This window comes from Rhinoderma darwinii, chromosome 2, assembly GCF_050947455.1.
Source record: "Rhinoderma darwinii isolate aRhiDar2 chromosome 2, aRhiDar2.hap1, whole genome shotgun sequence".
Lineage (NCBI taxonomy): Eukaryota > Metazoa > Chordata > Amphibia > Anura > Rhinodermatidae > Rhinoderma > Rhinoderma darwinii.
This window is the reverse complement of record NC_134688.1, coordinates 180,628,799-180,656,662: the sequence shown is the minus strand read 5'-3', so window position 1 is coordinate 180,656,662 and position 27,864 is coordinate 180,628,799. Positions and strand designations below refer to the sequence as shown.

At 44.7% G+C, this 27,864-nt stretch overlaps 1 protein-coding gene across 1 annotated transcript in view; it reads left to right on the top strand.

The window, feature by feature from the left end:
* The window catches only part of LOC142740880 (uncharacterized), a 43,618-nt gene that overhangs the window by 13,924 nt on the left and 1,830 nt on the right, over positions 1 to 27,864 (top strand). The window contains exons 6-7 of the mRNA XM_075850301.1: positions 4,056 to 4,174; positions 20,420 to 20,565. Coding sequence (XP_075706416.1) covers positions 4,056 to 4,174; positions 20,420 to 20,565 — 265 coding nt within the window. The remainder of the gene's footprint in view (positions 1 to 4,055; positions 4,175 to 20,419; positions 20,566 to 27,864) is intronic.

The window sequence follows — 27,864 nt, the reverse complement described above, 5'->3', positions numbered from 1 at the left end:
ATGAGGGCAGGGACCGCCACCTTAATCCCCCAGGATGCCCAGAGGATATTGGCATTAGTGGGAAAATTGTCTGGGAACTTATGGTGCCATTCCTACAGAAAGGGTACCATGTGTACACCGACAATTACTACACCAGTGTCCCCCTGTATAAGTCCCTCCATGCTGCGAATACAGGGGCCTGTGGGACGGTACGAAAAAATAGAGTCGGCTTCCCTCAACAGCTGGTGTCCAGGCGACTAGTAAGGGGTGCGTCACTCTCATTCACCAGTGACCAGTTGCTCGCAATAAAATGGAGTGACAAAAAGGACGTGTACATGCTCTCCACCGTGCACGAGGACACCACAGTGGCAGTGAGAGAGAGGGGCGCTACCTCTGATAAGAGGAAACCGGTCTGGGTGGTGGACTATAACAAGTTCATGGGGGGAGTCGATCTATCTGACCAGGTCCTACAACCGTACCTGGTCAAGCGCAAAACTAGGGCCTAGTATAAAAAGGTAGCGATCTACCTTATCCAGATGGCCACATACAATAGTTATGTGCTCTATAAGACCCAGGGAACGCTCAGTTTCCTCCAGTATCAGGAAAAAATTATAGAGCACCTCCTGTTTGACTCCCCCGCACCTGGAGACTCCTTTGAGTCGGAGAATGTCAAAAGGCTCACTGAGCGCCACTTCCTTCACCCCGTCCCTGCCACTGAGAGTAAGGAATACCCCCAAAGGAGATGCCGGGTGTGCAGTAAACACGGAAGGAGGAGGGATACCCGATTTTACTGCCCCATGTGCTCTTCAAATCCAGGCCTGTGCAACTACCCCTGTTTTGAGACCTACCACACCGTTTCTAATTATTAATTTTATCTATAATTTAGGGAACACCAAAAAGGGTGGGGTGGGGCGGATTCTTTTTAGGGAGTCAATTTCATTTATTCATATTTTATTTTTCGTTTCTGGGCTTTCCAAGGGAGGGAGGGATTCTCACGGGGAGGTAGTAAAGTATTTATTTCAGACTGTAAAACTAATTTTCCCCTTTTTGATTTTTTTATACATTTCTTGGACAATTAAATCCAGGACTTGATCACTCACAAATAAATACAGTTTATTGTGCAGGAGCCCACATCTGTCTATTCAGAACATGGACCCCACAAGTGTTCTTGAAATAAAAAATAAATGTGGGCATTGCATTTATTAGTAGATAAATCCAACACCTGCGGCCCGTGCCGCCCCTGAATTAGTGGAAGTCGTACATTTTAGCAATGGTTACAAGAATAAATTGGGGATGTATTTCCTTTTTCTTATGACTACGTCCTGCCACATACGGCTGTTACATTCCTAATTCTGTACCGTGATACGGGCATGATATTTTTTTTTTGGAGGATCTCTAATAATCGAGCTGTTCCTTATCAATACACCATGGGCTTTCTTACGGTTCTTCTGGAAATACTGACATCATTTTGGGGATTAGTGATCCTTTACTGTTCCTATAGATGGTTTTGGACACTGTCCCTTTATATATTCTGTAGGCGATTGGTTGTTTTGTGCACATAGCGGTTCCTACCTTGCCGGGCAGGGGCCTGTTATGGTGTACCGCATCACTTGCCACATTCGTCCCTCATAAGGATTGATGGAGCTAAAGAGACGTTGTACAACCAGTCACTGAAAAAAAAAAACCTTGTCATGACAGCCCTGCAGGTGTTCTTCTATCCGGTGAACAGACTCGAGTTTGCAACATAGTTGGATACATTTTCCTCCATTTGTTTGAAGATATTGCCCGTCACTCCAGTACAGTTTATTTTTTCCTCTCTGACTGATTTTATATTAGGACAGAATTCTGTCCACAATGACATCATAATGGCACCAACTGCTTCTTCAGCAAGACATAGTCATAAGTACAGGCAAATACATCTATAGCGACATGTATCCGTTATGAATACACGGCTTCACTTCTCTTCTGTATGCCGCACAAATTTATTAATGTGGCATATTTCTAACAAAATAACCTTCTACCACGTCTCCTCTATTTCATGTGGAAACGTAATAAGAGTTTGAAGAGAACATTATATACCCATAGTGTCTGAAATGATACCCATTATTTCCTCCTTTAAAAAAATTTTGGTCCGCATGCTCACTACACCACTAGATGAATACCTTTAGGGGTTTAGTTTTTAAAATGGGGTCATTTCTGCGTGTTTTTTTTTTTTTGTTCAGGCAGCTCAATGCCTCTAAATGCATGATATGGGGCCTAGAATTTATTCAATTGTGCCCTGAAAGCCAAAGGGTGCTCCCTCTCTTTTTGGCCCAGCCACACGTCTAATAAGCAGTTTGGGGCAACATTGAGAGTATTTTTGAAAACAGGAGAAACCGGGTGATTGATTTTGGGGTGTGTTTCTTCATTTTCATGTTCGCTTTACACAGAAATCGGTCTTCAAAGTGATACTTTTATGAAAAAAGTGATTTTTTTATTTTTTTTCACCTGCTATGCTTTAAATTTAGCAAAAAACTGTGGGGTCAAAATACTCACTACACCCCTAGATAAATACCTTAAGGGGTCTAGTTTTCTAAATGGGGTCGTTTATGGGGAGTTTCTATCGTTCTGGTAGCTCAAAACCTCTCCAAATATACAGTAGGGCCTAAAACATTTTCAAGCAAAATATGAGACCTGAAAGTCTCCGGGTGTTCCCTTCCTTTCGGGCACTGCCGTGTGTCCAGGCAATGCATTAGGGTCACAATGTGGGCATATTTGAAAACAGGAGAAACAGGGTGATAGATTTTGGGGTGTGTTTCTTCATTCTCATGGTCGCTTTACAAAGAAATTGGTCTTCAAAGTGATACTTTTATGAAAAAAGTGAGATTATATTTTTTTACGCCTGCTTTGCATGAATTCTTACAAAAAAACTGTGGGGTCAAAATACTTACAACACCCCTAAATAAATACCTTAAGGGGTGTAGTTTGCAAAATGGGGTCACTTGTGGGGGTTTCCACCATTCTAACACCTATGAGCCTCTGAAAACCTGGCTTGGTGCAGGAAAACCAAATGTACTTCAAAATGTATAAAATTATTACTAAACTTGTAAGTCTTCTGAATTGCGCAAAAAAAAATTGTTACCAAAATAGAGTAAAGAGATGGAAATATATATTTAATTAAAAAAAATTGTACTGTATGTATGTACATATGTGACATATTGCCATTAAAAATAGGGAAAAATGATAATTTTTACAGAATTTCTTCCTTTTTTCTATTTTTTTATTAATTTCCGTAAATCGTATCAGTCTACTTTTACCACTAAAATAAAGTACAACATGTGACGAAAAAACAATGTCAGAATTACTTGGATATTCAAAACTTTCGCTGAGTTATTCTCTGATAAAGTCACACATACCAGATTTAACAAATCTGGCTTGGTCATTAAGGCCCAAACAGGCCCGGTCATTAAGGGGTTAACATATCAGCCAAAACCATTCTTGTTGCGACAACAAGAACACATGATACATACCATGCCCTGAAAAAGAAATGTGAAAAAAAATATTGCCCTTCATAGGGGCATAATATAAGTGGGGCGGCCCCTAGAAAAGATTATAATGGGGCTCTTTTCTGATTGACACTACCACACCCCTAACCACCTGTGACAGAAGGACTTAGTGCTTGTTTGCACCCATTTAAGTAATATGATCCATGGGTTAATTCCCTGCACCCTTTGCTAACATTGTGGGGGAGAGGATTCCTGTACAGTTTCTCACAACCCATTATAATAATGGATTCAGCAAATCTGGTCTGGGCTCTCCAGGCAGACTATAGCCGCCACATGGTCTGCCTCTATGGTATGTCTTTGGCCCTTCATACAAGCTAGTAATGATACTACATAGTGTTATATCACTTTCACAATACAGGTACAAATACTTGTCAATTTCTTTCCATATAGTAGAATAACCAATGATTCTGTCTTGTTATAGCTCATGTAAAAATAAGGCAAAAATAAATACAGTATCATAGGAATACCACTGGCATGTAGCAATCTCTTTATCATGGTATACTCATACTATTATTGTACTTGTTTTTACAGACTACTATGCTCATATAGGCAAACTTAATCAGCTTTTGGTCTTGAGCCAACAACTTGAAGATGACGTCAAGCACTTAGGAAGCCATAAATATGTAGCTCATCAATTGTCGGTGCTCTATGTGAGTAACTTTCTGAAATGTCTAACGCAATACTGTCAGAAGGTCTACTATTTTATTTCATTTGCATTGCATATCGGGCATTATGTCCTCAGCACATTTGCTGCCTCCTGGGTATTTGCTACTCTGCAGAGAGATCCAGGAAATCAGCTGCCCAGGATTGAGCATAATGGGTGCTCATGCCCTTTAACTCCTTCAGGACTGAGCCTGTTTTGGCCTTGAGGACGACGCCGATTTTTTCAAATCTGACGTGTCAATTTTTGTGGTAATAACTTTGTAATGCTTTTACCTATACAAGCGATACTGATATTGTTTTGTGGTGACATATTGTGCTTTATGTTAGTGGAAAACACCCAAATTTGGAGAAATGTGCAAAAATGAGCATTTTTCTAAATTTAAATGTATCTGCTTGTAAAACAGATAGTAATACCACACAAAATAGTTACTTGTTAACTTTTCCCATATGTCTACTTTATGTTTGCATCATTTTTTTAAATTCTTTTATTTTTATAGAACGCTACAAGGCTTAGAACTTTAGCATCAATTTCTGATATTTTCAAGAAAATTTCACGAAGTACAATAAAAAATAGTGTTGTACCGTGTTAGCCAGAAATATGCAATGTTAAATACTTCTGTGTCAAAAAAGACAAAAGTATAGTAGGTATGATACCTTTATTGGCTAACCATAAAAGTTCTATATGCAGGCTTTCAGAGCACACAGGCTCCTTCGCCAGGCAATTTAACAAATGAATGACTGAGAAAAAAGCACAACATTTAAGATGTTACACAAAGACAATTAGTACATGAGGTGATACATCATTAAGATAACCTGGGGCAATAAAACTGAGGTTATAGGGGTGATGACTTAGGAGTAGAGGCATCTGGAGTCAGACTGATGGGGGATGTGATGTGTGTCCATGTAGTGGCTCATAAATCCAGGTGTTAGATTGTGGCCTTGTGTCAATGGCTGGAATTTTATCATCATCTTGAATTCCCAAATTTTTCTCTCTCTGTTGTTTTTAAAATGACCCTTCAGAATTAGGACCTTTAAATCTGCCAAACTGTGATCAGGTCCAGAGAATGTTTTCCCATGGGTGTATCCACCTCCTGTTTTATTGTAGGTCTGTGAAGATTCATCCTGGTTTATAGTTTTTTTATGATTTCACCAATGTAGATTCCTTTATTGATGCACCTTGTACACAGGATCATGTACACTACATTGGAGGATGTACAGGAGAACGTAACAGTGATTTTATAGTCCTGCTGCGTGTTTGGTATGTGGATGGTGTTTGATGCCAAAATGTTGGTACAGGTCTTGCATTTTCTACTGTTGCAAGGAAAAGTGCCAGTCTCTGATGGTGATGAAGGGCACTTCTGACCAGGAAGTTTGGTGGCTGTTTGTATGCAAGGAGAGGTAAATCTGGGAATATTTCCTTCAGTTTATTGTCTTTGTTGAATATAGGTTGGAGATCAGCAGCAATTTTCTTCAAGACGTTCATTTAGGGGTTGTATAGGATCACTAGGGGCACCCTGCTGTTGACTCCCTTTTTTTTGTACTCAAGAAGAGTGCTCCTTAGAATTCTTGTGGCTCTGTAGATCTGATCATCTATAATCCTTGGATGATATCCCTGTTGTAGGAATATATTCCTCAGTGATAGCAGGTGTTGTTTTCTGTCTTCATTGTCTAAACAGATTCGTATGTACCGCAGAGCCTGGCTGTAGATGATGGATTTATTTATGTGTCTCGGATTAAAGCTGTTCCATCTCAGATATACTGGACGGCCTATAGGTTAATGGTAGATTGTGGTTTCTATGATATTGTTACTCATGTATGTGGTCATGTCCAGGAAATGTATTTGAGATGTAGAGTAGTTGAAAGTGAGTTTGATAGTAGGATGGAACTTGTTGAAGTTTTTATGGAAAGAAAGCAGTTCATGTTCAGAGCCTGTCAAGATTATCAGCAGGTCATCAATGTACCGGAAATATTCTAGAGGTTTAGTTGCGCAGGTTGATAAAAACTCCTCCTCTAGTTTGGCCATGAACATGTTAGCATATTGTGGTGACATTTTGCTACCCATAGCGCTTCCCATACATTGCAGATATATGTCTTTGTCAAATAAAAAATAATTGTGATGGAGTACGAACCTGATGAGTTGTAGAGCTGGCTCGGTCGCTAGATTGTTCTTTTGAAGAAAGTGTTCGCATGCGGCTATGCCATCCTCATGGGGGATGTTAGAATACAGAGACTCCACATCCATAGTTGCCAATATTGTTCCCTCTGGTAGGTAGTGGACCTAGGGCTGAGAGTTTGCAGAGGACATATGTGGTGTCCTGGACATAACTGGATGTGAACCTCACCAAGGGCTTTAGAAGATTTCCACCCAGCCAGAAATATTCTCAGTTAAAGTCCCAAAACCTGAAATGATTGGTCTCGCTGGATTTTCTTCTTTATGTACTTTGGGTAACATGTAAAATGTACCTATTCTGGGATTGTCCGGTATAAGGTCCATTAAACTGTCTGATACAGCGTTGAAACTATTGATGATATGGACAAGTTCTACTGTGTATTGTTTGGAAGAGTCTTCATTAAGCAGGGTGTAGTATTTTTTGTCAGAGAGTTATCTGTGTGCCTCCTCGATGTAATCAAACGTATTCGGAATTACTACAGCGCCTCCTTTATCAGCGGGTTTGATGCTGATGTCTTTGTTGGATTTTAGTGATTTTGTGTCGTTCCTTTCCTCCATGCTGAGATTGTATGTTAATTTGTGCTGTTGGTCCAAGATGTCAGATTTAACTCTTTTTCTGAAGTAGTCAATGTAGTAATCCAGAGTTGGATTGTATTCAGGTTGTGGGGTTCAGTTAGTCGTTTTCTTCTTTCTTGATGTCTCTTTTCCCATCCCAGCTTGGGATGTCATATATGTTTTGTCAGAAAATAATTCCTTCAGCCATAATCTGCAGAAGTATTCCTCCACGTCACTGCAAAACTGGCCTCTGTCAAGTGGTTTAGTGGGACAAAATGTAAGTCCTTTAGATAGAACATTAATTTCCATTTTGCTTGGTTCATACTGAGCGAGGTTTACAACAGAGGATGGTATATCCAAATGGTTATGTGGATTTTGCTTTCCTTCTTGTATTTGGAGACCTGATTTCCTCCTTAGTCTGTTGAATTTCTTTTGTTTGCAGATGATAAGTTTATTTTGTAATTTATTTTAGAATTCCTTTAATACTTGCTTGGTTAGACTTGATCCAGGTCCTTGTATTGCATAATTTAGGGAATTAATCTAATTTGGATTGTTCTCTTCCAATAAAGTGATTCTGCAGTCTTTCAGATGATCTGTAGCAAAGCTTCTGTGAAAAGTTAGTGTTGTAGGTATATTCAGTTGGATTCTTGATCATGAGGCCGTTGGGGATAAGATTCTCCTTTTTGAATCTCGTTAAGAAGAATATGTTGCTATTCCGTTGTGACAGTTTCTTCAGGATCTTAAAAACCTACTGAAGAAACTGGCACAAAGTGGTTGCCCACCTGCCACGACAAGGCGTCCTCCATAGGTGGGGACCTACTCTGCACATTCACCCAGAACTGGGACTAAGGCCTCATGCACACGACCATGCCCGTAATCACGGCCAGCAATTGTGGGCACGGCGGGCCGCCGACGGCCACGGGACGCATTTTCGCGCCGTGCTCCCATACAAAGTATGGGAGCGCGGCCCGTAAAAAATGAAAAGTAGGACATGCTCCATAATTCCTGGCACGGTTCTATGGCACGGACCCTCTTCCGTAGCGATATGGAAAGGTGTCCGCGGCCAATAAAACCGGGCGGGTTCGTAATTGGGGACTGTATTGCAGTCCGCAATTACGGAGTTTTTTTACGGTCATGTGCATGGGGCATAAGCCTACATATATCTGGGGATGGTAAGAACCAGCATTAAAGTAATTAAAATCACGCAGGGCAGAATGGGAGGAGTGCAACATCAAAAATGGAGGCAGTCACTAACCCCACATATATGAATCACACAAACAACACAAAGTTTGAACAGCACATTCCAACAAAATGAAACAAATGTGTATGCAGGTGCAAGAATGCCTGTGACTGAAAATTTATACAGCACACAAAAAAATGGTGACAGCACACTGCGAACACTAATGTCAACTAAGCCACTAAATGTAAATAAATATGCATTACTGCTAAATTTACTTACAATAGGGAGATTTTTAGTGCACATTTTGATCAAAAAGTTTTTGCCCAGCTGCCGCGACAAGGCGTCCTCCATGGGTGGGGATCTACTCTGCACATACAATAATTCATAGATATGTGGCCAGCATCGCACTGATAAATGGTGCCCGATCTTATCTGCTTTTGGAACACTGTGAATATTTTGCATCTACATATTCCGAGAGCCAGAACTTTTTTCTTTTTTCTCCACCGGAGTACTTATTTGTTGTGGGACAATCTGTAGTTTTCATTGGTACCATTTTGGGGTATATGCAAATTTTTTATTACTTTTTATTCCATTTTTTTGGCAAGCAAGGTGACCAAAAACCATAAATTCTGACTATGTTTTCTATTCTTTTTTTTTTTTTTAAAAGTGTTCACGTGGGCTATAAATTACACTTTAATTTATTCTGCGGGTCAATACAATTACGGTGATACCATATGTATATCTTTTTTTATGTTTTGCAGCGTTTGCACAATAAAATCTCTTTTTTTATAAAAATAATAAATTTTTTGTGTCAACATATTTTGAGAGCCATAACTTTTTTATTTTTCAGTCAAAAAAGCTTGTTTTTTGCGGGACGGGTTGTCGTTTTTAATTAGTACTATTTTGGGGACATGCGACTTTTCGATCACTTTTTACTCTATATTTTGGGAGTGGTGGTGACCAAAAATTCGTGATTCTGGCATTGACTGTGTGAGAATTTTTTTTATAGTTTGGGTCATTATAAATGCAGTGATACCAAATATGTGTACTTTTTTTTAAACATTTTAATTTTTTCCTATAATAAAAGTCTTATTATAGGGAAAAAAAGCTTTTTTTTGTTTTTGTAACTTCTAACTTCTGATACTGAAAGTGAAACATTTAAAGGCAAGTTAAAGTGTATGTTCACAAATGCCAGAAGTCCAGCAAGCAAAATGGGGGAGCTGGAGGCCTTGGTACTGGAAGAAAATATAGATATAGTTGGTGTTGTTGAAACATGGCTGGACTCTTCACATGATTGTGCTGTAAATCTACAGGGTTTTACACTGTTTCGGAAAGACAGGGCGAATAGGAAAGGTGGTGGTGTATGTCTGTATGTGAGAAGCGATGTGAAGGTGAGTGTGAATGAGACATTAGAGGGTGAAGATTGTGAGGAGGTTGCAACCTTGTGGATGGAATTACAAAGGGAGGTAAACACTGAAAAAATTACTTTTGGTGTAATCTAAAGAACCCCCAATATTACTCAGGCGATGGAATGTCACCTATATAAACAGATGGAGCGGGCTGCACAGGCTGGAACAGTAGTGATAATGGGAGATTTTAATTACTGGGATATTAATTGGTGTCATGGTTCGGCTTCAACTAAAAAGGGGAGACATTTCCTCAACCTGTTGCAGGAAAATTTTATGGGCCAGTTTGTGGAAGACCCGACTAGAGGTTCTGTTGGATCTGGTCATTTCTAATAATGCAGAGCTTGTTGGGAACGTCAATGTTCATGAAAACCTCGGTAACAGTGATCATAATATAGTTATATTTTACATATACTGTAAAAAACAAACACAGGCTTGGAGGGCAAAAACACTTAATTTTAAGAAGGCCAAATTCTCCCTGGATGAGGGCTGCAATTCAGGATATAGACTGGGAAGAACTAATGTCAAATAATGGTACAAAGGGCATTTGAAAAATACAAATTTGAGGGTACAGCTGTAGCCTTTGTAAAATATAAAGAGCTTAATAAAATCTGTAAAAAGGTAATAAAATCAGCAAAAATAGGTGGCCAAGGATATTAAAACAAATCCCCAAAAAATTATTCAAGTATATAAATGCAAAAAAGCCAAGGTCTGAACATGTGGGAACCCTAGATAGTGGTAATGGGGAGTTGGTTACAGGGGATCAAGAGAAGGCAGAGTTAATAAATGGGTTCTTCAGCTCTGTATATACAACAGAAGAAAGAGCAGCTGATGTAGCTGGTGCCAGTGCTGTTAATATATCAGTTGATATATTGAATTGGATGAATGTAGATATGGTGCAAGCTAAATTAAATTAAATAAACGTACACAAGGCTACGGGACCAGATGGGTTACACCCTAGAGTTCTTAAGGAGCTTAGTTCTGTTATTTCTGTCCCCCTCTTCATAATATTTAGAGATTCTCTAGTGACTGGTATAGTGCCAATGGACTGGCGCAGGGCAAATGTGGTGCCTATTTTCAAAAAGGGCTCTAGGTCTTCCCCGGGTAATTATACACCAGTAAGCTTAACATCCATTGTGGGGAAAATGTTTGAGGGGCTATTGAGGGACTATATACAGGATTATGTGACAAAAAATAGTATTATAAGTGACAGCCAGCACGGTTTTACTAAGGACAGAAGCTGTCAAACCAACCTGATTTGTTTTTATGAAGAGGTGAGCAGAAGCCTAGACAGAGGGTCCACTGTGGATGTAGTGTTTTTGGACTTTGCAAAGGCATATGGCACTGTCCCTCATAGACGTCTAATGGGTAAATTAAGGACTATAGGTTTAGAAAGTATAGTTTGTAATTGGATTGAGAATTGGCTCGAGGACCATATCCAGAGAGTTGTGGTAAATGATTCCTACTCTGAATGGTCCCCGGTTATAAGTGGTGTATCACAGGGTTCAGTGCTGGGACCACTATTATTCAACTTATTTATTAATGATATAGAGGATGGGATTAATAGCACTATTTCTATTTTTGCAGATGGCACCAAGCTATGTAATATAGTTCAGACTATGGAAGATGTTCGTGAATTGCAAGCTGATTTGAACACACTAAGTGTTTGGGCGTCCACTTGGCAAATGAAGTTCAATGTAGATAAATGTAAAGTTATGCACCTGGGTACGAACAACCTGCATGCATCATATGTCCTAGCGGGAGCTACACTGGGGGAGTCACTTGTTGAGAAGTATCTGGCTGTACTTGTAAATGATAATGTAAAGGATCTGCCAGGCACAGCTTCGGGGTTAACTCCCATAATTAATCAGTCAGCACCTGAATCTACATCCCTGAGACTGACTCCAGCTTCCACCACTCAGGCTGGCAGGCTTAGGAGTGGGAGAGCCTATCGCAACCTGGCCAGACTCATCTAGCTCCCGCCCTCGGTCTATTTAAGCCTGCCCTTCCTGTCCCTCGGTGCTTGTGATTCTTTTCGTGTGGTTTCCTGGCCCAGCTACAGCTCCTTCTATTTTGATCCTGCTCCATACAGACCCTGGCTTACTGACTACTCTTCTGCTCTTTGTTTGGTACCTCGCACACTCCTGGCTTGACTCGGCTCGTTCACCACTCTGGTTGCTCACGGTGTTGCCGTGGGCAACTGCCCCTTTCCCTTGCTTGTATTCCCTTGTATGTTTGTCGTGCAATTACTGAGCGCAGGGACCGCCGCCCAGTTGTACCCCGTCGCCTAGGGCGGGTCGTTGCAAGTAGGCAGGGACAGAGTGGCGGGTAGACTAGGGCTCACTTGTCCGTTTCCCTACCCCCCGTCATTACATAATCACAAGCCCATACCTAGTCTACCCTGGTCCCTGACACCACTATGGACCCCCGTGAGACCCTGGCTCAGCAAATGCAGGGTCTCTCCCTACAGGTCCAGGCCCTGGCTCAGAGGGTCAACCAGCCTGATGCTACCTTGGTAGTTCCCCTCACCTCACCTCTTAAACCCCACCTCAAGTTGCCCGACCGGTTCTCAGGGGACCGGAGGGCTTTTCTCTCCTTTCGGGAGAGTTGTAGGCTTTACTTTCGTTTAAAGCCCCATTCCTCAGGTTCTGAGAGCCAGCGGGTGGGTATAATTATGTCCCGGCTCCAGGAAGGGCCCCAAGAGTGGGCCTTCTCCTTGGCTCCTGAGGCCCTTGCACTTTCCTCCGTTGATTGTTTCTTTTCTGCTCTCTGACTTATTTATGACGAGACTGACAGGACTGCCTTTGCCGAGAGTCAGCTGGTGACCTTACGTCAGGGTAAGAGACCTGTTGAGGAGTATTGTTCTGACTTTAGGAAGTGGTGCGTAGCTTCTTGGTGGAATGACCCTGCCTTAAGGTGCCAGTTTAGGTTGGGTCTGTCGAATGCCCTGAAAGACCTGCTAGTTAGCTATCCCTCTTCTGACTCCCTAGACCAGGTTATGGCTTTAGCGGTACGACTTGACCGACGTCTCAGGGAACGACAACGTGAACGTTTATGTGTTTTCTCCTCCGACTCCCCCATGATGCCTCCCGAAGTTCCGTTGCTTCGTTCCTCCCCAAAAGACTCAGAGATACCTATGCAACTCGGGGCCTCTGTGTCCCCCCAACAACGTAGAGAATTCCGCAGGAAGAATGGTCTCTGCTTCTACTGTGGGGATGACAAGCATCAAGTGAACAACTGTCCTAAGCGTAAGAATGCAGCCAGAGAACTTCCGCGCCTAAGTGATCATCGGGGAGGTCACTTGGGCGCACAGGTATTTCCCGTAAATAGGAAACGTACTAAGATCTTGCTTCCCTTTCAGGTCTCTTTGGTGGTAGGTCTGCTACCGGCAGTGCCTTCGTGGATTCAGGGTCCTCTACTAATATCATGTCTGTGGAATTTGCTATGTCCCTTGCTATGCCTCTGATTGATTTGCCTAAACCTGTCCCGGTAGTGGGTATCGACTCCACTCCTCTTGCTAATGGGTATTTTACACAGCATACCCCTGTTTTTGAACTCCTTGTTGGCTCCATACATTTGGAGCAGTGCTCTGTACTGTTGATGCAGGGATTATCGTACGATTTGGTTCTAGGCCTTCCCTGGTTGCAGTTGCATAATCCCACGTTTGACTGGAATACTGGGGAGCTAACCAAATGGGGTAATGAATGTTTTACGTCATGTTTTTCTATTAAATCTATTTCTCCCCCTGAGGAGGCGAACACGCTACCCGAGTTTGTTCAGGACTTCGCTGATGTTTTCTCTAAGGAGGCCTCCGAAGTGTTACCTCCTCATAGAGAATACGATTGCGCTATCGAATTGGTACCAGGAGCTAAGCTTCCTAAGGGTAGGATATTTAATCTTTCTTGTGAAGCCATGAGAGAGTATATCCAGGAATGCCTGGCCAAGGGTTACATTCGTCCCTCTACTTCTCCGGTAGGTGCTGGCTTCTTCTTCGTAGGGAAGAAGGATGGTGGTCTTAGGCCATGCATTGACTTTCGTAGCCTGAATAAGGTCACGGTAAGGAACCAGTATCCCCTTCCTTTGATTCCTGATCTCTTCAATCAGGTTCAGGGGGCCCAATGGTTCTCTAAGTTGGATCTACGGGGGGCGTATAACCTTATCCGCATCAAAGAGGGGGATGAGTGGAAGACTGCGTTTAACACGCCCAAAGGCCATTTCGAATACCTCGTCATGCCCTTTGGGTTGTGTAATGCCCCTGCGGTCTTCCAGAATTTCATAAATGAGATTTTGAGAAATTACCTGGGGATATTTCTTGTAGTGTACCTTGATGACATACTGGTATTTTCCAAGGACTGGTCCTCCCACATTGAGCATGTCAGGAAGGTGCTCCAGGTCCTTCGGGAAAACAAACTGTTTGCCAAAACCGAAAAATGTGTGTTTGGGGTACAGGAAATACAATTTTTGGGTCAAATCCTCACTCCTCATGAATTCCGCATGGACCCCGCCAAGGTTCAGGCTGTGGCGGAATGGGTCCAACCTGCCTCCCTGAAGGCGTTACAGTGTTTTTTGGGGTTCGCTAATTATTACAGGAGATTTATTGCTAACTTCTCGGTCATCGCTAAGCCTCTTACGGACCTCACTCGTAAAGGAGCTGATCTCCTCCACTGGCCTCCTGAGGCTGTCCAGGCTTTTGAGGTCCTTAAGAGGTGCTTTATCTCGGCCCCGGTGCTGGTTCAGCCCAACCAAATGGAGCCATTTATCGTGGAAGTTGACGCATCTGAGGTGGGAGTGGGGGCTGTCTTGTCCCAGGGTACCAGGTCCCTCACCCATCTCCGCCCCTGTGCCTACTTCTCCAGGAAGTTTTCGCCAACTGAGAGTAACTATGATATTGGCAACCGCGAACTCTTAGCCATTAAATGGGCATTTGAAGAGTGGCGCCACTTCCTGGAGGGGGCTAGGCACCAGGTAACGGTCCTTACCGACCACAAGAATCTGGTTTTCCTAGAATCTGCCCGGAGGCTAAACCCGAGACAAGCTCGATGGGCGTTATTTTTTACCAGATTCAATTTTTTGGTTACCTATAGGGCTGGGTCTAAAAATATTAAGGCTGATGCACTGTCGCGTAGCTTCATGGCCAGCCCTCCTTCGGAGGAAGATCCTGCTTGTATTTTGCCTCCAGGTATAATCATTTCCTCGATCGATTCTGATTTAGTCTCTGAAATTGCTGCTGATCAAGGTTCAGCTCCCGGGAACCTTCCTGAGAACAAGCTGTTTGTTCCCCTGCAATTCCGGCTAAGGGTACTTAGGGAAAATCATGACTCCGCACTATCTGGTCATCCAGGCATCCTGGGTACCAAACACCTCATTACTAGAAACTATTGGTGGCCTGGGTTGCCTAAAGACGTTAAGGCCTACGTCGCCGCTTGTGAGGTTTGTGCTAGGTCCAAGACTCCCAGGTCCCGACCAGCGGGCTTACTGTGTTCGTTGCCCATTCCCCAGAGACCTTGGACACATATCTCCATGGATTTTATCACCGATTTGCCTCCATCCCAAGGCAAGTCGGTGGTGTGGGTGGTAGTAGACCGCTTCAGTAAGATGTGCCACTTTGTGCCCCTCAAGAAGCTACCCAACGCCAAGACGTTGGCTACCTTGTTTGTCAAACACATCCTGCGTCTCCATGGGGTCCCTGTCAATATTGTTTCGGACAGAGGGGTACAATTTGTTTCATTGTTTTGGAGAGCCTTCTGTATGAAGTTGGAGATTGATCTGTCCTTCTCCTCTGCCTTCCATCCTGAAACCAATGGCCAAACTGAGAGGACTAATCAATCTCTAGAACAATATTTAAGGTGTTTTGTCTCTGACTGTCAATATGATTGGGTCTCATTCATTCCCCTCGCCAAATATTCCCTTAATAACCGGGTCAGTAACTCGTCAGGGGTCTCCCCCTTTTTCTGTAATTTTGGGTTTAATCCACGGTTCTCCTCCGTTTCACCTGGTAGTTTCAACAATCCCGAGGTAGAGGTCGTTCATCGGGAACTGTGCACAGTCTGGGCCCAGGTTCAGTAGAACCTAGAGGTGTCCCAGAGCGTACATAAAACTCAGGCTGATAGAAAACGTTCTGCTAACCACCTGTTTATGGTCGGGGATCTGGTGTGGTTGTCGTCTAGGAACTTGCGTCTCAAAGTTCCGTCCAAGAAGTTTGCTCCCCGGTTTATTGGGCCGTATAAGGTCATTGAGGTCCTCAATCCTGTCTCCTTCCGGCTGGAGTTACCCCGTCTTTTCGTATACACGACGTGTTTCATGCCTCCCTCCTTAAACGCTGCTCCCCGTCCTTGGCTCCCTCGAGGAGACCTCCTGTTCCCATCCTCACCCCTGAGGGGGTGGAATTCGAGGTGGCCAAGATTGTGGACAGCAAGATTGTCCAAGGCTCCCTCCAGTACCTGGTCCATTGGAGAGGATACGGGCCCGAGGAGAGGACTTGGGTACCCGCCCGGGATGTTCACGCTGGGGTATTGGTCAGGAGGTTCCACCTGCGTTTCCCCAGTAAGCCAGGTCCACTTAGAAAGGGTCCGGTGGCCCCTCATAAAAGGGGGGTACTGTAAAGGATCTGCCAGGCACAGCTTCGGGTTTAACTCCCATAATTAATCAGTCAGCCCCTGATTCTACATCCCTGAGACTGACTCCAGCTTCCACCACTCAGGCTGGCAGGCTTAGGAGTGGGAGAGCCTATCGCAACCTGGCCAGACTCAGCTAGCTCCCGCCCTCGGTCTATTTAAGCCTGCCCTTCCTGTCCCTCGGTGCTTGTGATTCTTTTCGTGTGGTTTCCTGGCCCAGCTACAGCTCCTTCTATTTTGATCCTGCTCCATACAGACCCTGGCTTACTGACTACTCTTCTGCTCTTCGTTTGGTACCTCGCACACTCCTGGCTTGACTCGGCTCGTTCACCACTCTGGTTGCTCACGGTGTTGCCGTGGGCAACTGCCCCTTTCCCTTGCTTGTATTCCCTTGTATGTTTGTCGTGTTTGTCGTGCACTTACTGAGCGCAGGGACCGCCGCCCAGTTGTACCCCGTCGCCTAGGGCGGGTCGTTGCAAGTAGGCAGGGACAGAGTGGCGGGTAGACTAGGGCTCACTTGTCCGTTTCCCTACCCCCCGTCATTACACATAAACTAAATAACAGCATGCAATGTCAATCAGCTGCTTCAAGGGCCAGCAAGATATTGTCGTGTAGAGGCATGGACTCACGGGACAGGGATGTAATATTACCACTGTACAAAGCATTAGTGAGGCCTCATCTAGAATATGCAGTTCAGATCTGGGTTCCAGTTCATAGAAAGGATGCCCTGGAGTTGGAAAAAATACAAAGAAGAGAAACATGTAAAGGATTTGCCAGACACGGCTTCTGTGTCGACGCCCGTGGGCAATCAGTCTGCACCTGCTCCTATGTCTGTGAGACTGACTCCATCTTCCACCACTCAGGATGGCAGGCTTAGGAGTGGGAGAGCCTATCACAGCCTGGCCAGACGGAGCTAGCTCCTGCCCACTGTCTATTTATACCTGCCTTTCCTGTTCCTCCTTTGCTTGTGATTCTGCTCTGCTTTTTTCCTGGCCTTGCTGCTACTGCTTGTACTACTCATCCTCTGCTTGTTATAGACCTTGGCTTTCTGACCACTCTCCTGCTCAGCGTTTTGCACCTCATTCACTCCAGGTTTGACTCGGCTCGTTCACTACTCTTGTTGCTCACGGTGTCTCCGTGGGCAGCTGCCCCGTTTCCCTAGCTTCTGTGTACCCTTGTCTGTTTGTCTGTCTTGCACTTACTGAGCGTAGGGACCGTCGCCCAGTTGTACCCTGTCGCCTAGGACGGGTCACTGCAAGTAGGCAGGGACTGAGTGGCGGGTAGATTAGGGCTCACCTGTCTGTCTCCCTACCCCGTCATTACACAATGAAGCTAATAAGGGGCATGGAGAATCTAAGTTATGAGGAAAGATTAAAAGAACTAAACCTATTTAGCCTTGAAAAAAGACGACTAAGGGGGGACATGATTGACTTATATAAATATATGAATGGCACATACAAAAAATATGGTGAAATCCTGTTCCATTTAAAACCCCCTCAAAAAACAAGGGGGCACTTCCTCCCTCTGGAAAAAGAAAGGTTCAACCTGCAGAGGCGACAAGCCTTCTTTACTGTGAGAACAGTGAATTTATGGAATAGTCTACCGCAGGAACTGGTCACAGCAGGGACAGTAGATGGCTTTAAAAAAGGCTTAGATAATTTCCTGGAACAAAAAAATAGTAGCTCCTATGTGTAGACATTTTTTACTTCCCCTTTCCCATCCCTTATTTGAACTTGATGGACATGTGTCTTTTTTCAACCGTACAAACTATGTAACTATGTAACTTTTATTTTTACACATTTATAAAACATTTTTATTAACCTTTTTTGAACTTTTTTTTTTGTTCCACGTGGGGATTTGAAAACTTGCAGCACTGATTGCTGGTAGAATACATTACACTACCTAGGTAGTGTAATGTATTCTGTCAGTTTGACACTGACAGTGACGTAATATTAAGCCTACGAGGAGCAGCCAGAGGCTGGTCCTAATAGGCTTCCATACATGGCAGACTCGGAGGCCATTGTCTGGCCTCAGGTTGCCATGCCATTGATCAGCAGTCCCCGAAATCGCATTGTGGGAGCAGCCGATGTGCTACAAACCCCCTAAATGTGGCGATCGCAATCGATCGCCGCACCTAAGGTGTTAATTGCCGAAATCAGCAGTGATGGGCTGCTGATCGGAAACAGGGAGAGCAGGGCAGACACCCTGCTCATTTAACTGCTGCTGCGGTGTAGCGCCGCGTGACAGTTAACTCTTAACGTCCAGACTTAACTGCACGTCAAGGTGCACTAAGTAACTGCTCGCCTGGACGTGCAGTTACGCCAAGGTGCGGGAAGGGGTTAAAACTAGACTACCAGTGAAGCATTTTGTAGTTATTTAATTAAATACGGGATGATTTAGGGTATATTCACAAGCGACAGATTTGGTGCAGTAATTTCTGCAACTGAAAATCAGTTCCATACAGTGAGGTTGTTTCTGCAGCATGTACATGGATTTCTGCAAGTGCCATTCAGATGAATAGGACATTTGCTGAAATTTATTCAACAAATCTACTGCGTGTGAATACACCTTATAAAGCAAAATGAACTAGAGTTCAGATTGTATAGAAAAAGAACAGTCATAAAATGTGACAAATTTATTTCACCTTTTTTTGTGCAAATTATTGGTGTAAGTGTACATCAGCCATGCAGAGCTGTAAGGAAGAGACGAGTACATGCTTAGCGAGTTATGCCAAATTTATCATGACGCCATCTTGATAAATTTTTATGCAATTTTCACAAACTCATACATTTATGTATCCTACCACAGCATTACTAAACCTCCCTCACAATATTTTATATTTTGCCTCCTTCCCTATATGCATCATTGCATGGCACTATACAGTTATCTTCTGTGTGCACAATACCAGAAATGTCTGCCTTATTTTTTTCATTCACTTTACCCACTCCATTTATATTACTTTACTTATTACTGAGTGAATGCTCAGAACATATTGGTATATTTGACTATGGGCTCCTTATCTGATATTACATTGATCACATGCTTGTGCCATCAACACTAGGTGCTATCCCAGTCAAGGATGCATCTTTATATAGATCTATTAGTGGCCTGATTATTTCTTGAAACTCTAAAATAAAGACTTACTAAAAACAAGCCCTTTATATGGCCAGACTTGGTTAGGGGTTGTGCCACAGTGGACATTTATCACCTCTTCACAAAATAGGTGACAACTGTCTAATTGCTGGTGGCACCACCTCTGGGACCCCCCACCAATCATTAGAAAGGGTGTCCCGATCCCCCGCTTCCTCTCACTGCTCGACCACAATGAGGAGGAGTTTGAATGGAGCACTGGTCACGCACATTGTCTAAGGGGCAGCAGCCGAGTGCAAGGGAGCACAGAGAGAGCCGATACAGCCAGAAGCAGTTTGCTGTGGAATCTATGTCGGAATCAACAGCACAGTCAGCTATGTACAGGGGTTACACAAAATTTACAGCTGCAAAATGGTAGGATATTTTTAATGAAAACTATTTAGAAAGTTTATTAATTTTGCCTTTAGGAAGCAAATGAAGAATAAAATAAAAATGTCTGTGCAAATGTGTAAATAGTCTGAAAGGGGTTTTCCCATCTTGGACCTTTATGGCATATCCACAGGATATGCAAAATCCACAGGATATGCCATGTGGATATGCCATAAATATTCAATAGATATCTCTGGGACCCGCACCTATCTCTAGAACGTGGCCCCCTTAACCCCATTCTAGTTTACCCAGCTCCACTGCCTCCCGGCCACTTCCTGGTTAGGTGGCCGGGAGTTACGGAAACAGCTGAGAGCTTGCTGAGCTACGCTGTTTCCATAACTCCAATAGAAGTGAATGGGAGTTACTGAAACAGCATAGCATGGCTAGGAACGCTGTTTCCGTAACTCTGTAGCTACAGAAACACCGTAGCTAGCTGTGCTTCTATGGGAGATACGGAAACAGCGCAGCTCAGTGAGATCGGCTGTTTCCGTAACTTCCGACCACCTAACCAGGATGTGGCCAGGAGGCAGTGGGAGCCGAGTAAGCTACAATGGGGTTTAGGGGGCCCCATTCTAGGGATAAGTGCGGGTCCCAGAGGTGGGACCCACATCTATTGAACTTTTATGGCATATCCTGTGGATATGCCATAACTGTCCAAGATGGGGAAAAAAACCCTTTAAAGAAACTGTTGAATAAAATTTTCAACTACTCAACAGAAAGGGACTAGATATAATTTTTTACTCAAGGAGAAAAGATTCATTTATTATTTTGATTGTTTTCCCTTTCAGAAAGTTCTCAGTTATTTTAATGGATGCCTATATTTAGATGTTCTAAAGAGAGATATTGAAACCAACTTTAAGTCTGTGAAATCTGCACTGACTACATGTGGCGGATCAAGACAGGAACCTCTTTTACCAGGACACCTTCTTACATGGTAATCTATGGTACCCTGTGTATGTTATTTCTAATACTGTGGAAATCTAACATGGTGAAAAATTCTGAGCATCATTCATCTCAAGCTTTCTATCAAGTGCTTCAAATATAGTAGGGAGTGAAGGAGGGCTCACAGGACAAACAAAGTTCTGCTCATATAGCGGGAAATTATGTTACTAGTTATTCTCTCATGCACCTCTATTACCTAAATGGCTCCTTTTATGAAGTTGAGCAATGCAGGTAAAAGAGAAGAGTGGACGTGAGCACAGTGGGTGTGGGGAAACCAAATTTCTCACAACTGCTTTCACAGAGCTGTCAGTAGCATGCCATTTACAATATTATTATTTATCGCAACAGCTGGTCTACTTTTTTCATTTAAGGCTGTTACAAAGGCTGTATTTGACACCTGCAGTCATTTTGTGGGGGGGGCCGGCAGCTATCTATGATTTGTAATGTACAACAATTTTAGAATATCACTGTAAGTATAGTTGCGAAATATTTAACTAAGGGGCACTTTGAATGACCTTTCTAGTCTCCGCCGTTCTGGAGATATTGGTGTCGTTATTATTGGCACTCTATATCTAAATTGGCCCCTGTACTGTCAATGGGGCGTTCCTGGACATGAAAAGGGCAGGGGACGTGATAATCAGAGCTCTTACACTGTCCAATCAGCTGCGGGCAGTGTCAGTACGGCCTCTGCTGTATGATCTCTCTCACAAGATCACACAGTATTCTCATCACGGGCTGACAGGAGCGGGAAAGAGGCTCCTCGGCGGCTGTGACATCTGTGCTGTGGATCACTGCTGTGTGCGTACGTGTGTGTGCGTGCGTGCGTGCGTGTGTCTTCTCCTTCTCTCTTCATCTCTTGTCAGCCAGGGATGAGAAGACTGTATGATCTTGCGAGAGAGATTACACAGCAGAAGCTGTTCTGACACTGTCCGCATCTGATTGGACAGTGTGAGAGCTCTATCACACCCCTTTCCCTTTCCATATCCAGGAATGCTCCATGAAAATACAGGGGCTAATTTACATATCAGGCGCCAATAATATTGGCACAGATATCTCCAGAACAGTGGAGGCTAGACAAGTATTTAAAAGTGTCTTTAAATACACAGGGTCTGTGCAGCAGCGCCTATAACATGGTGCACTCAGCTGCAAAGGTTGTCCTTAACGGTATGTTCACACGCAAACTCAAAAACAGCTGAAAATACGGAGCTGTTTTCAAGAGAAAACAGGTCCTGATTTTGAGACGTTTTTTTAAGCCTCTTATGATTTACGCTGCGTTTTTCGCTGCGTTTTTTACATCTGTTTTTGTACTGTTTTCAATAGAGTCTATGAAAAAACGGCTCCAAAAACGTCCCAAGAAGTGACCTGCAGTTCTTTTTCGCGCCCGTTTTATTACACGGCCGTTTTTCAAAACGGGCGCGTAAAAAAATGGCCCGTCGGAACAGAACACCATTTTTCCCATTGATATCAATGGACAGATGTTTGGAGGCGTTCTGCTTCCAATTTTTTGGCCGTTTTTCGGGCATTTACGGCCCGAAAAACAGCCGAAAATAGGCTGTGTGAACATACCCTAACAATGCAACTATAGTTAACGCTAAATATCAGACTGAGAGTGATCTGCTTACCCGGGCACTAAATGTTATGTGATCCTTACTAAGCACTATGACCAAAAGACACTTAAAGGGGTTGTCTGTTTTAAAAAAAAAAAAAAAAATGTTAGAATAAAATTAACAATTACAAATTTTCCTTTATACTTTCTGCATTAATTCCTTACCGTTTTCAAGATCTCTGCTTGCTGCTATTTATTAGGAACCATCATTGTTTAATTCTAATGTAATGAAACTCTGTCCTGGTCATGTGATGGCACAGGTGCAGGACTGATTGCAGTTACAGTTCAGTTATTAGAGTTCTGTCTGGTAACGAGCTGTGCTCCTGTGTGTCCACCACATGACTAGATAGGAATGTAGCTAATGGCTTATGGTGCAATAGTTCCTCTTGGGCCCACCTTCTCTTCAAAATCGATGGCCGCGCCCTGCAGATTTCTGCTGCAACGCTGGGTGTCTTAAACGACCCATCGATACTGCAGTAGCAGCCAGGGATGTTGCTAGGTTATTAAAAGATCAGGGGAATAAGCCCAAGACATGTTTTTGCCCATCCCCCCCCAAAATATATATATTGGAGAAAGCATATCCATAAGACAATGATCCCTATAGCTACACCACTGGATAGGATTAGATACATTAGCTCAGCAGACACTATCACACATATTAGGATTAGACACATTGGCTCAGCAGACAGTATCCCACATGATAGCCTAAGATACAAGACCCAAAAGACAGTATCACTGTAAAGGATCTGCCAGGCACAGCTTCGGGGTTAACTCCCAGAACTAATCAGTCAGTTCCTGAGAATACATCCCTGAGACTGACTCCTGCTTCGACCATTCAGGCTGGCAGGCTTAGGAGTGGGAGAACCTATCGTAACCTGGCCAGACTCAGCTAGCTCCCGCCCTCGGTCTATTTAAGCCTGCACTTCCTGTCCCTCGGTGCTTGTGTTTCTTTCCTTGTGGTTTCCTGGCCCAGCTACAGCTCCTGCTATTTTTGATCCTGCTCCATACAGACCCTGGCTTTCCGACTACTCTTCTGCTTTTCGTTTTGTACCTCGCACACTCCTGGCTTGACTCGGCTCGTTCACCACTCTGGTTGCTCACGGTGTTGCCGTGGGCAACGGCCCCTTTTTCTTGCTTGTGTTCCTTTGTATGTTTGTCGTGTTTGTTGTGCACTTACTGAGCGCAGGGACCGCCGCCCAGTTGTACCCCGTCGCCTAGGGCGGGTCGTTGCAAGTAGGCAGGAACAGAGTGGCGGGTAGATTAGGGCTCACTTGTCCGTCTCCCTACCCCCTGCCATTACATAATAACAAGCCCATACCTAGTCTACCCCTGGTCCCTGACACCACTATGGATCCCCGTGAGACCCTGGCTCAGCAAATGCAGGGTCTCTCCCTACAGGTCCAGGCCCTGGCTCAGAGGGTCAACCAGCCTGATGCTACCCTGGTAGTTCCCCTCACCGCACCTCTTAAACCCCACCTCAAGTTGCCCGACCGGTTCTCAGGGGACCGGAGGGCTTTTCTCTCCTTTCGGGAGAGTTGTAGGCTTTACTTTCGTTTAAAGCCCCATTCCTCAGGTTCTGAGAGCCAGCGGGTGGGTATAATTATGTCCCGGCTCCAGGAAGGGCCCCAAGAGTGGGCCTTCTCCTTGGCTCCTGAGGCCCTTGAACTTTCCTCCGTTGATTGTTTCTTTTCTGCTCTCTGACTTATTTATGACGAGACTGACAGGACTGCCTTTGCCGAGAGTCAGCTGGTGACCTTACGTCAGGGTAAGAGACCTGTTGAGGAGTATTGTTCTGACTTTAGGAAGTGGTGCGTAGCTTCTCGGTGGAATGACCCTGCCTTAAGGTGCCAGTTTAGGTTGGGTCTGTCGAATGCCCTGAAAGACCTGCTAGTTAGCTATCCCTCTTCTGACTCCCTAGACCAGGTTATGGCTTTAGCGGTACGACTTGACCGACGTCTCAGGGAACGACAACATGAACGTTTATGTGTTTTCTCCTCCGACTCCCCCATTATGCCTCCCGAAGTTCCGTTGCTTCGTTCCTCCCCAAAAGACTCAGAGATACCTATGCAACTTGGGGCCTCCGTGTCCCCCCAACAACGTAGAGAATTCCGCAGGAAGAATGGTCTCTGCTTCTACTGTGGGGACGACAAGCATCAAGTGAACAACTGTCCTAAGCGTAAGATTGCAGCCAGAGAACTTCCGCGTCTAAGTGATCATCGGGGAGGTCACTTGGGCGCACAGGTATTTCCCGTAAATATGAAACGTACTAAGATCTTGCTTCCCTTTCAGGTCTCTTTTGGTGGTAGGTCTGCTACTGGCAGTGCCTTCGTGGATTCAGGGTCCTCTACTAATATCATGTCTGTGGAATTTGCTATGTCCCTTGCTATGCCTCTGATTGATTTGCCTAAACCTGTCCCGGTAGTGGGTATCGACTCCACTCCTCTTGCTAATGGTTATTTTACACAGCATACCCCTGTTTTTGAACTCCTTGTTGGCTCCATGCATTTGGAGCAATGCCCTGTACTGTTGATGCAGGGATTATCGTACGATTTGGTTCTAGGTCTTCCCTGGTTGCAGTTGCTTAATCCCACGTTTGACTGGAATACTGGGGAGCTAACCAAATGGGGTAATGAATGTTGTACGTCATGTTTTTCTGTTAATTCTATTTCTCCCCCTAAGGAGGCGAATACGCTACCCGAGTTTGTTCAGGACTTCGCTGATGTTTTCTCTAAGGAGGCCTCCGAAGTGTTACCTCCTCATAGAGAATACGATTGCGCTATCAAATTGGTACCAGGAGCTAAGCTTCCTAAGGGTAGGATATTTAATCTTTCTTGTCCCGAACGTGAAGCTATGAGAGTGTATATCCAGGAATCCCTGGCCAAGGGTTACATTCGTCCCTCTTCTTCTCCGGTAGGTGCTGGCTTCTTCTTCGTGGGGAAGAAGGATGGTGGTCTTAGGCCATGCATTGACTACCGTAGCCTGAATAAGGTCACGGTAAGGAACCAGTATCCCCTTCCTTTGATTCCTGATCTCTTTAATCAGGTTCAGGGGGCCCAATGGTTTTCTAAATTGGATCTACGGGGGGCGTATAACCTTATTCGCATCAAAGAGGGGGATGAGTGGAAGACTGTGTTTAACACGCCCGAAGGCCATTTCGAATACCTCGTCATGCCCTTTGGGTTGTGTAATGCCCCTGCGGTCTTCCAGAATTTCATAAATGAGATTTTGAGAAATTACCTGGGGGTTTTTCTGTTAGTGTACCTTGATGACATACTGGTGTTTTCCAAGGACTGGTCCTCCCACATTGAGCATGTCAGGAAGGTGCTCCAGGTCCTTCGGGAAAACAAACTGTTTGCCAAAACCGAAAAATGTGTGTTTGGGGTACAGGAGATTCCATTTTTGGGTCAAATCCTCACTCCTCATGAATTCCGCATGGACCCCGCCAAGGTTCAGGCTGTGGCGGAATGGGTCCAACCTGCCTCCCTGAAGGCGTTACAGTGTTTTTTGGGGTTTGCTAATTATTACAGGAGATTTATTGCTAACTTCTCGGTCATCGCTAAGCCCCTTACGGACCTCACTCGCAAAGGTGCTGATCTCCTCCACTGGCCTCCTGAGGCTGTCCAGGCTTTTGAGGTCCTTAAGAAGTGCTTTGTCTCGGCTCCGGTGCTGGTTCAGCCCAACCAAATGGAGCCATTTATCGTGGAAGTTGACGCATCTGAGGTGGGAGTGGGGGCTGTCTTGTCCCAGGGTACCAGGTCCCTCACCCATCTCCGCCCCTGTGCCTACTTCTCCAGGAAGTTTTCGCCAACTGAAAGTAAATATGATATTGGCAACCGCGAACTCTTAGCCATTAAATGGGCATTTGAAGAGTGGCGCCACTTCCTGGAGGGGGCTAGGCACCAGGTAACGGTCCTTACCGACCACAAGAATCTGGTTTTCCTAGAATCTGTCCGGAGGCTAAACCCGAGACAAGCTCGATGGGCGTTATTTTTTACCAGATTCAATTTTTTGGTTACCTATAGGGCTGGGTCTAAAAATATTAAGGCTGATGCACTGTCGCGTAGCTTCATGGCCAGCCCTCCTTCGGAGGAAGATCCTGCTTGTATTTTGCCTCCAGGTATAATCATTTCCTCGATCGATTCTGATTTAGTCTCTGAAATTGCTGCTGATCAAGGTTCAGCTCCCGGGAACCTTCCTGAGAACAAGCTGTTTGTTCCCCTGCAATTCCGGCTAAGGGTACTTAGGGAAAATCATGACTCCGCACTATCTGGCCATCCAGGCATCCTGGGTACCAAACACCTAATTACCAGAAATTATTGGTGGCCTGGGTTGCCTAAAGACGTTAAGGCCTACGTCGCCGCTTGTGAGGTTTGTGCTAGGTCCAAGACTCCCAGGTCCCGACCAGCGGGCTTACTGCGTTCGTTGCCCATTCCACAGAGACCTTGGACACATATCTCCATGGATTTTATTACCGATTTGCCTCCATCCCAAGGCAAGTCGGTGGTGTGGGTGGTGGTGGACCGCTTCAGTAAGATGTGCCACTTTGTGCCCCTCAAGAAACTACCCAACGCCAAAACGTTGGCTACCTTGTTTGTCAAACACATCCTGCGTCTCCATGGGGTCCCTGTCAATATTGTTTCGGACAGAGGGGTACAATTTGTTTCATTGTTTTGGAGAGCCTTCTGTATAAAGTTGGGGATTGATCTGTCCTTCTCCTCTGCCTTCCATCCTGAAACCAATGGCCAAACGGAGAGGACTAATCAATCTCTAGAACAATACTTAAGGTGTTTTGTCTCTGACTGTCAATTTGATTGGGTCTCTTTCATTCCCCTCGCCGAATTTTCCCTTAATAACCGGGTCAGTAACTCGTCAGGGGTCTCGCCTTTTTTTTTAATTTTGGGTTTAATCCACGGTTCTCCTCCGTTTCACCTGGTAGTTCCAACAATCCCGAGGTAGATGTCGTTCATCAGGAACTGTGCACAGTCTGGGCCCAGGTTCAGAAAAACCTAGAGGTGTCCCAGAGCGTACAAAAAACTCAGGCTGATAAAAAACGTTCTGCTAACCCCCTGTTTATGGTCGGGGATCTGGTGTGGTTGTCGTCTAGGAACTTGCGTCTCAAGGTTCCGTCCAAGAAGTTTGCTCCCCGGTTTATTGGGCCGTATAAGGTCATTGAGGTCCTCAATCCTGTCTCCTTCCGGCTGGAGTTACCCCCGTCTTTTCGGATACACGACGTGTTTCATGCCTCCCTCCTCAAACGCTGCTCCCCGTCCTTGGCTCCCTCGAGGAGACCCCCTGTTCCCATCCTCACCCCTGAGGGGGTGGAATTCGAGGTGGCCAGGATTGTGGACAGCAAGATGGTCCAAGGCTCCCTCCAGTACCTGGTCCATTGGAGAGGATACGGGCCCAAGGAGAGGACTTGGGTACCCGCCCGGGATGTTCACGCTGGGGTATTGGTCAGGAGGTTCCACCTGCGTTTCCCCAGTAAGCCAGGTCCACTTAGAAAGGGTCCGGTGGCCCCTCATAAAAGGGGGGGTACTGTAAAGGATCTGCCAGGCACAGCTTCGGGGTTAACTCCCAGAACTAATCAGTCAGCACCTGAGAATACATCCCTGAGACTGACTCCTGCTTCCACCATTCAGGCTGGCAGGCTTAGGAGTGGGAGAACCTGGCCAGACTCAGCTAGCT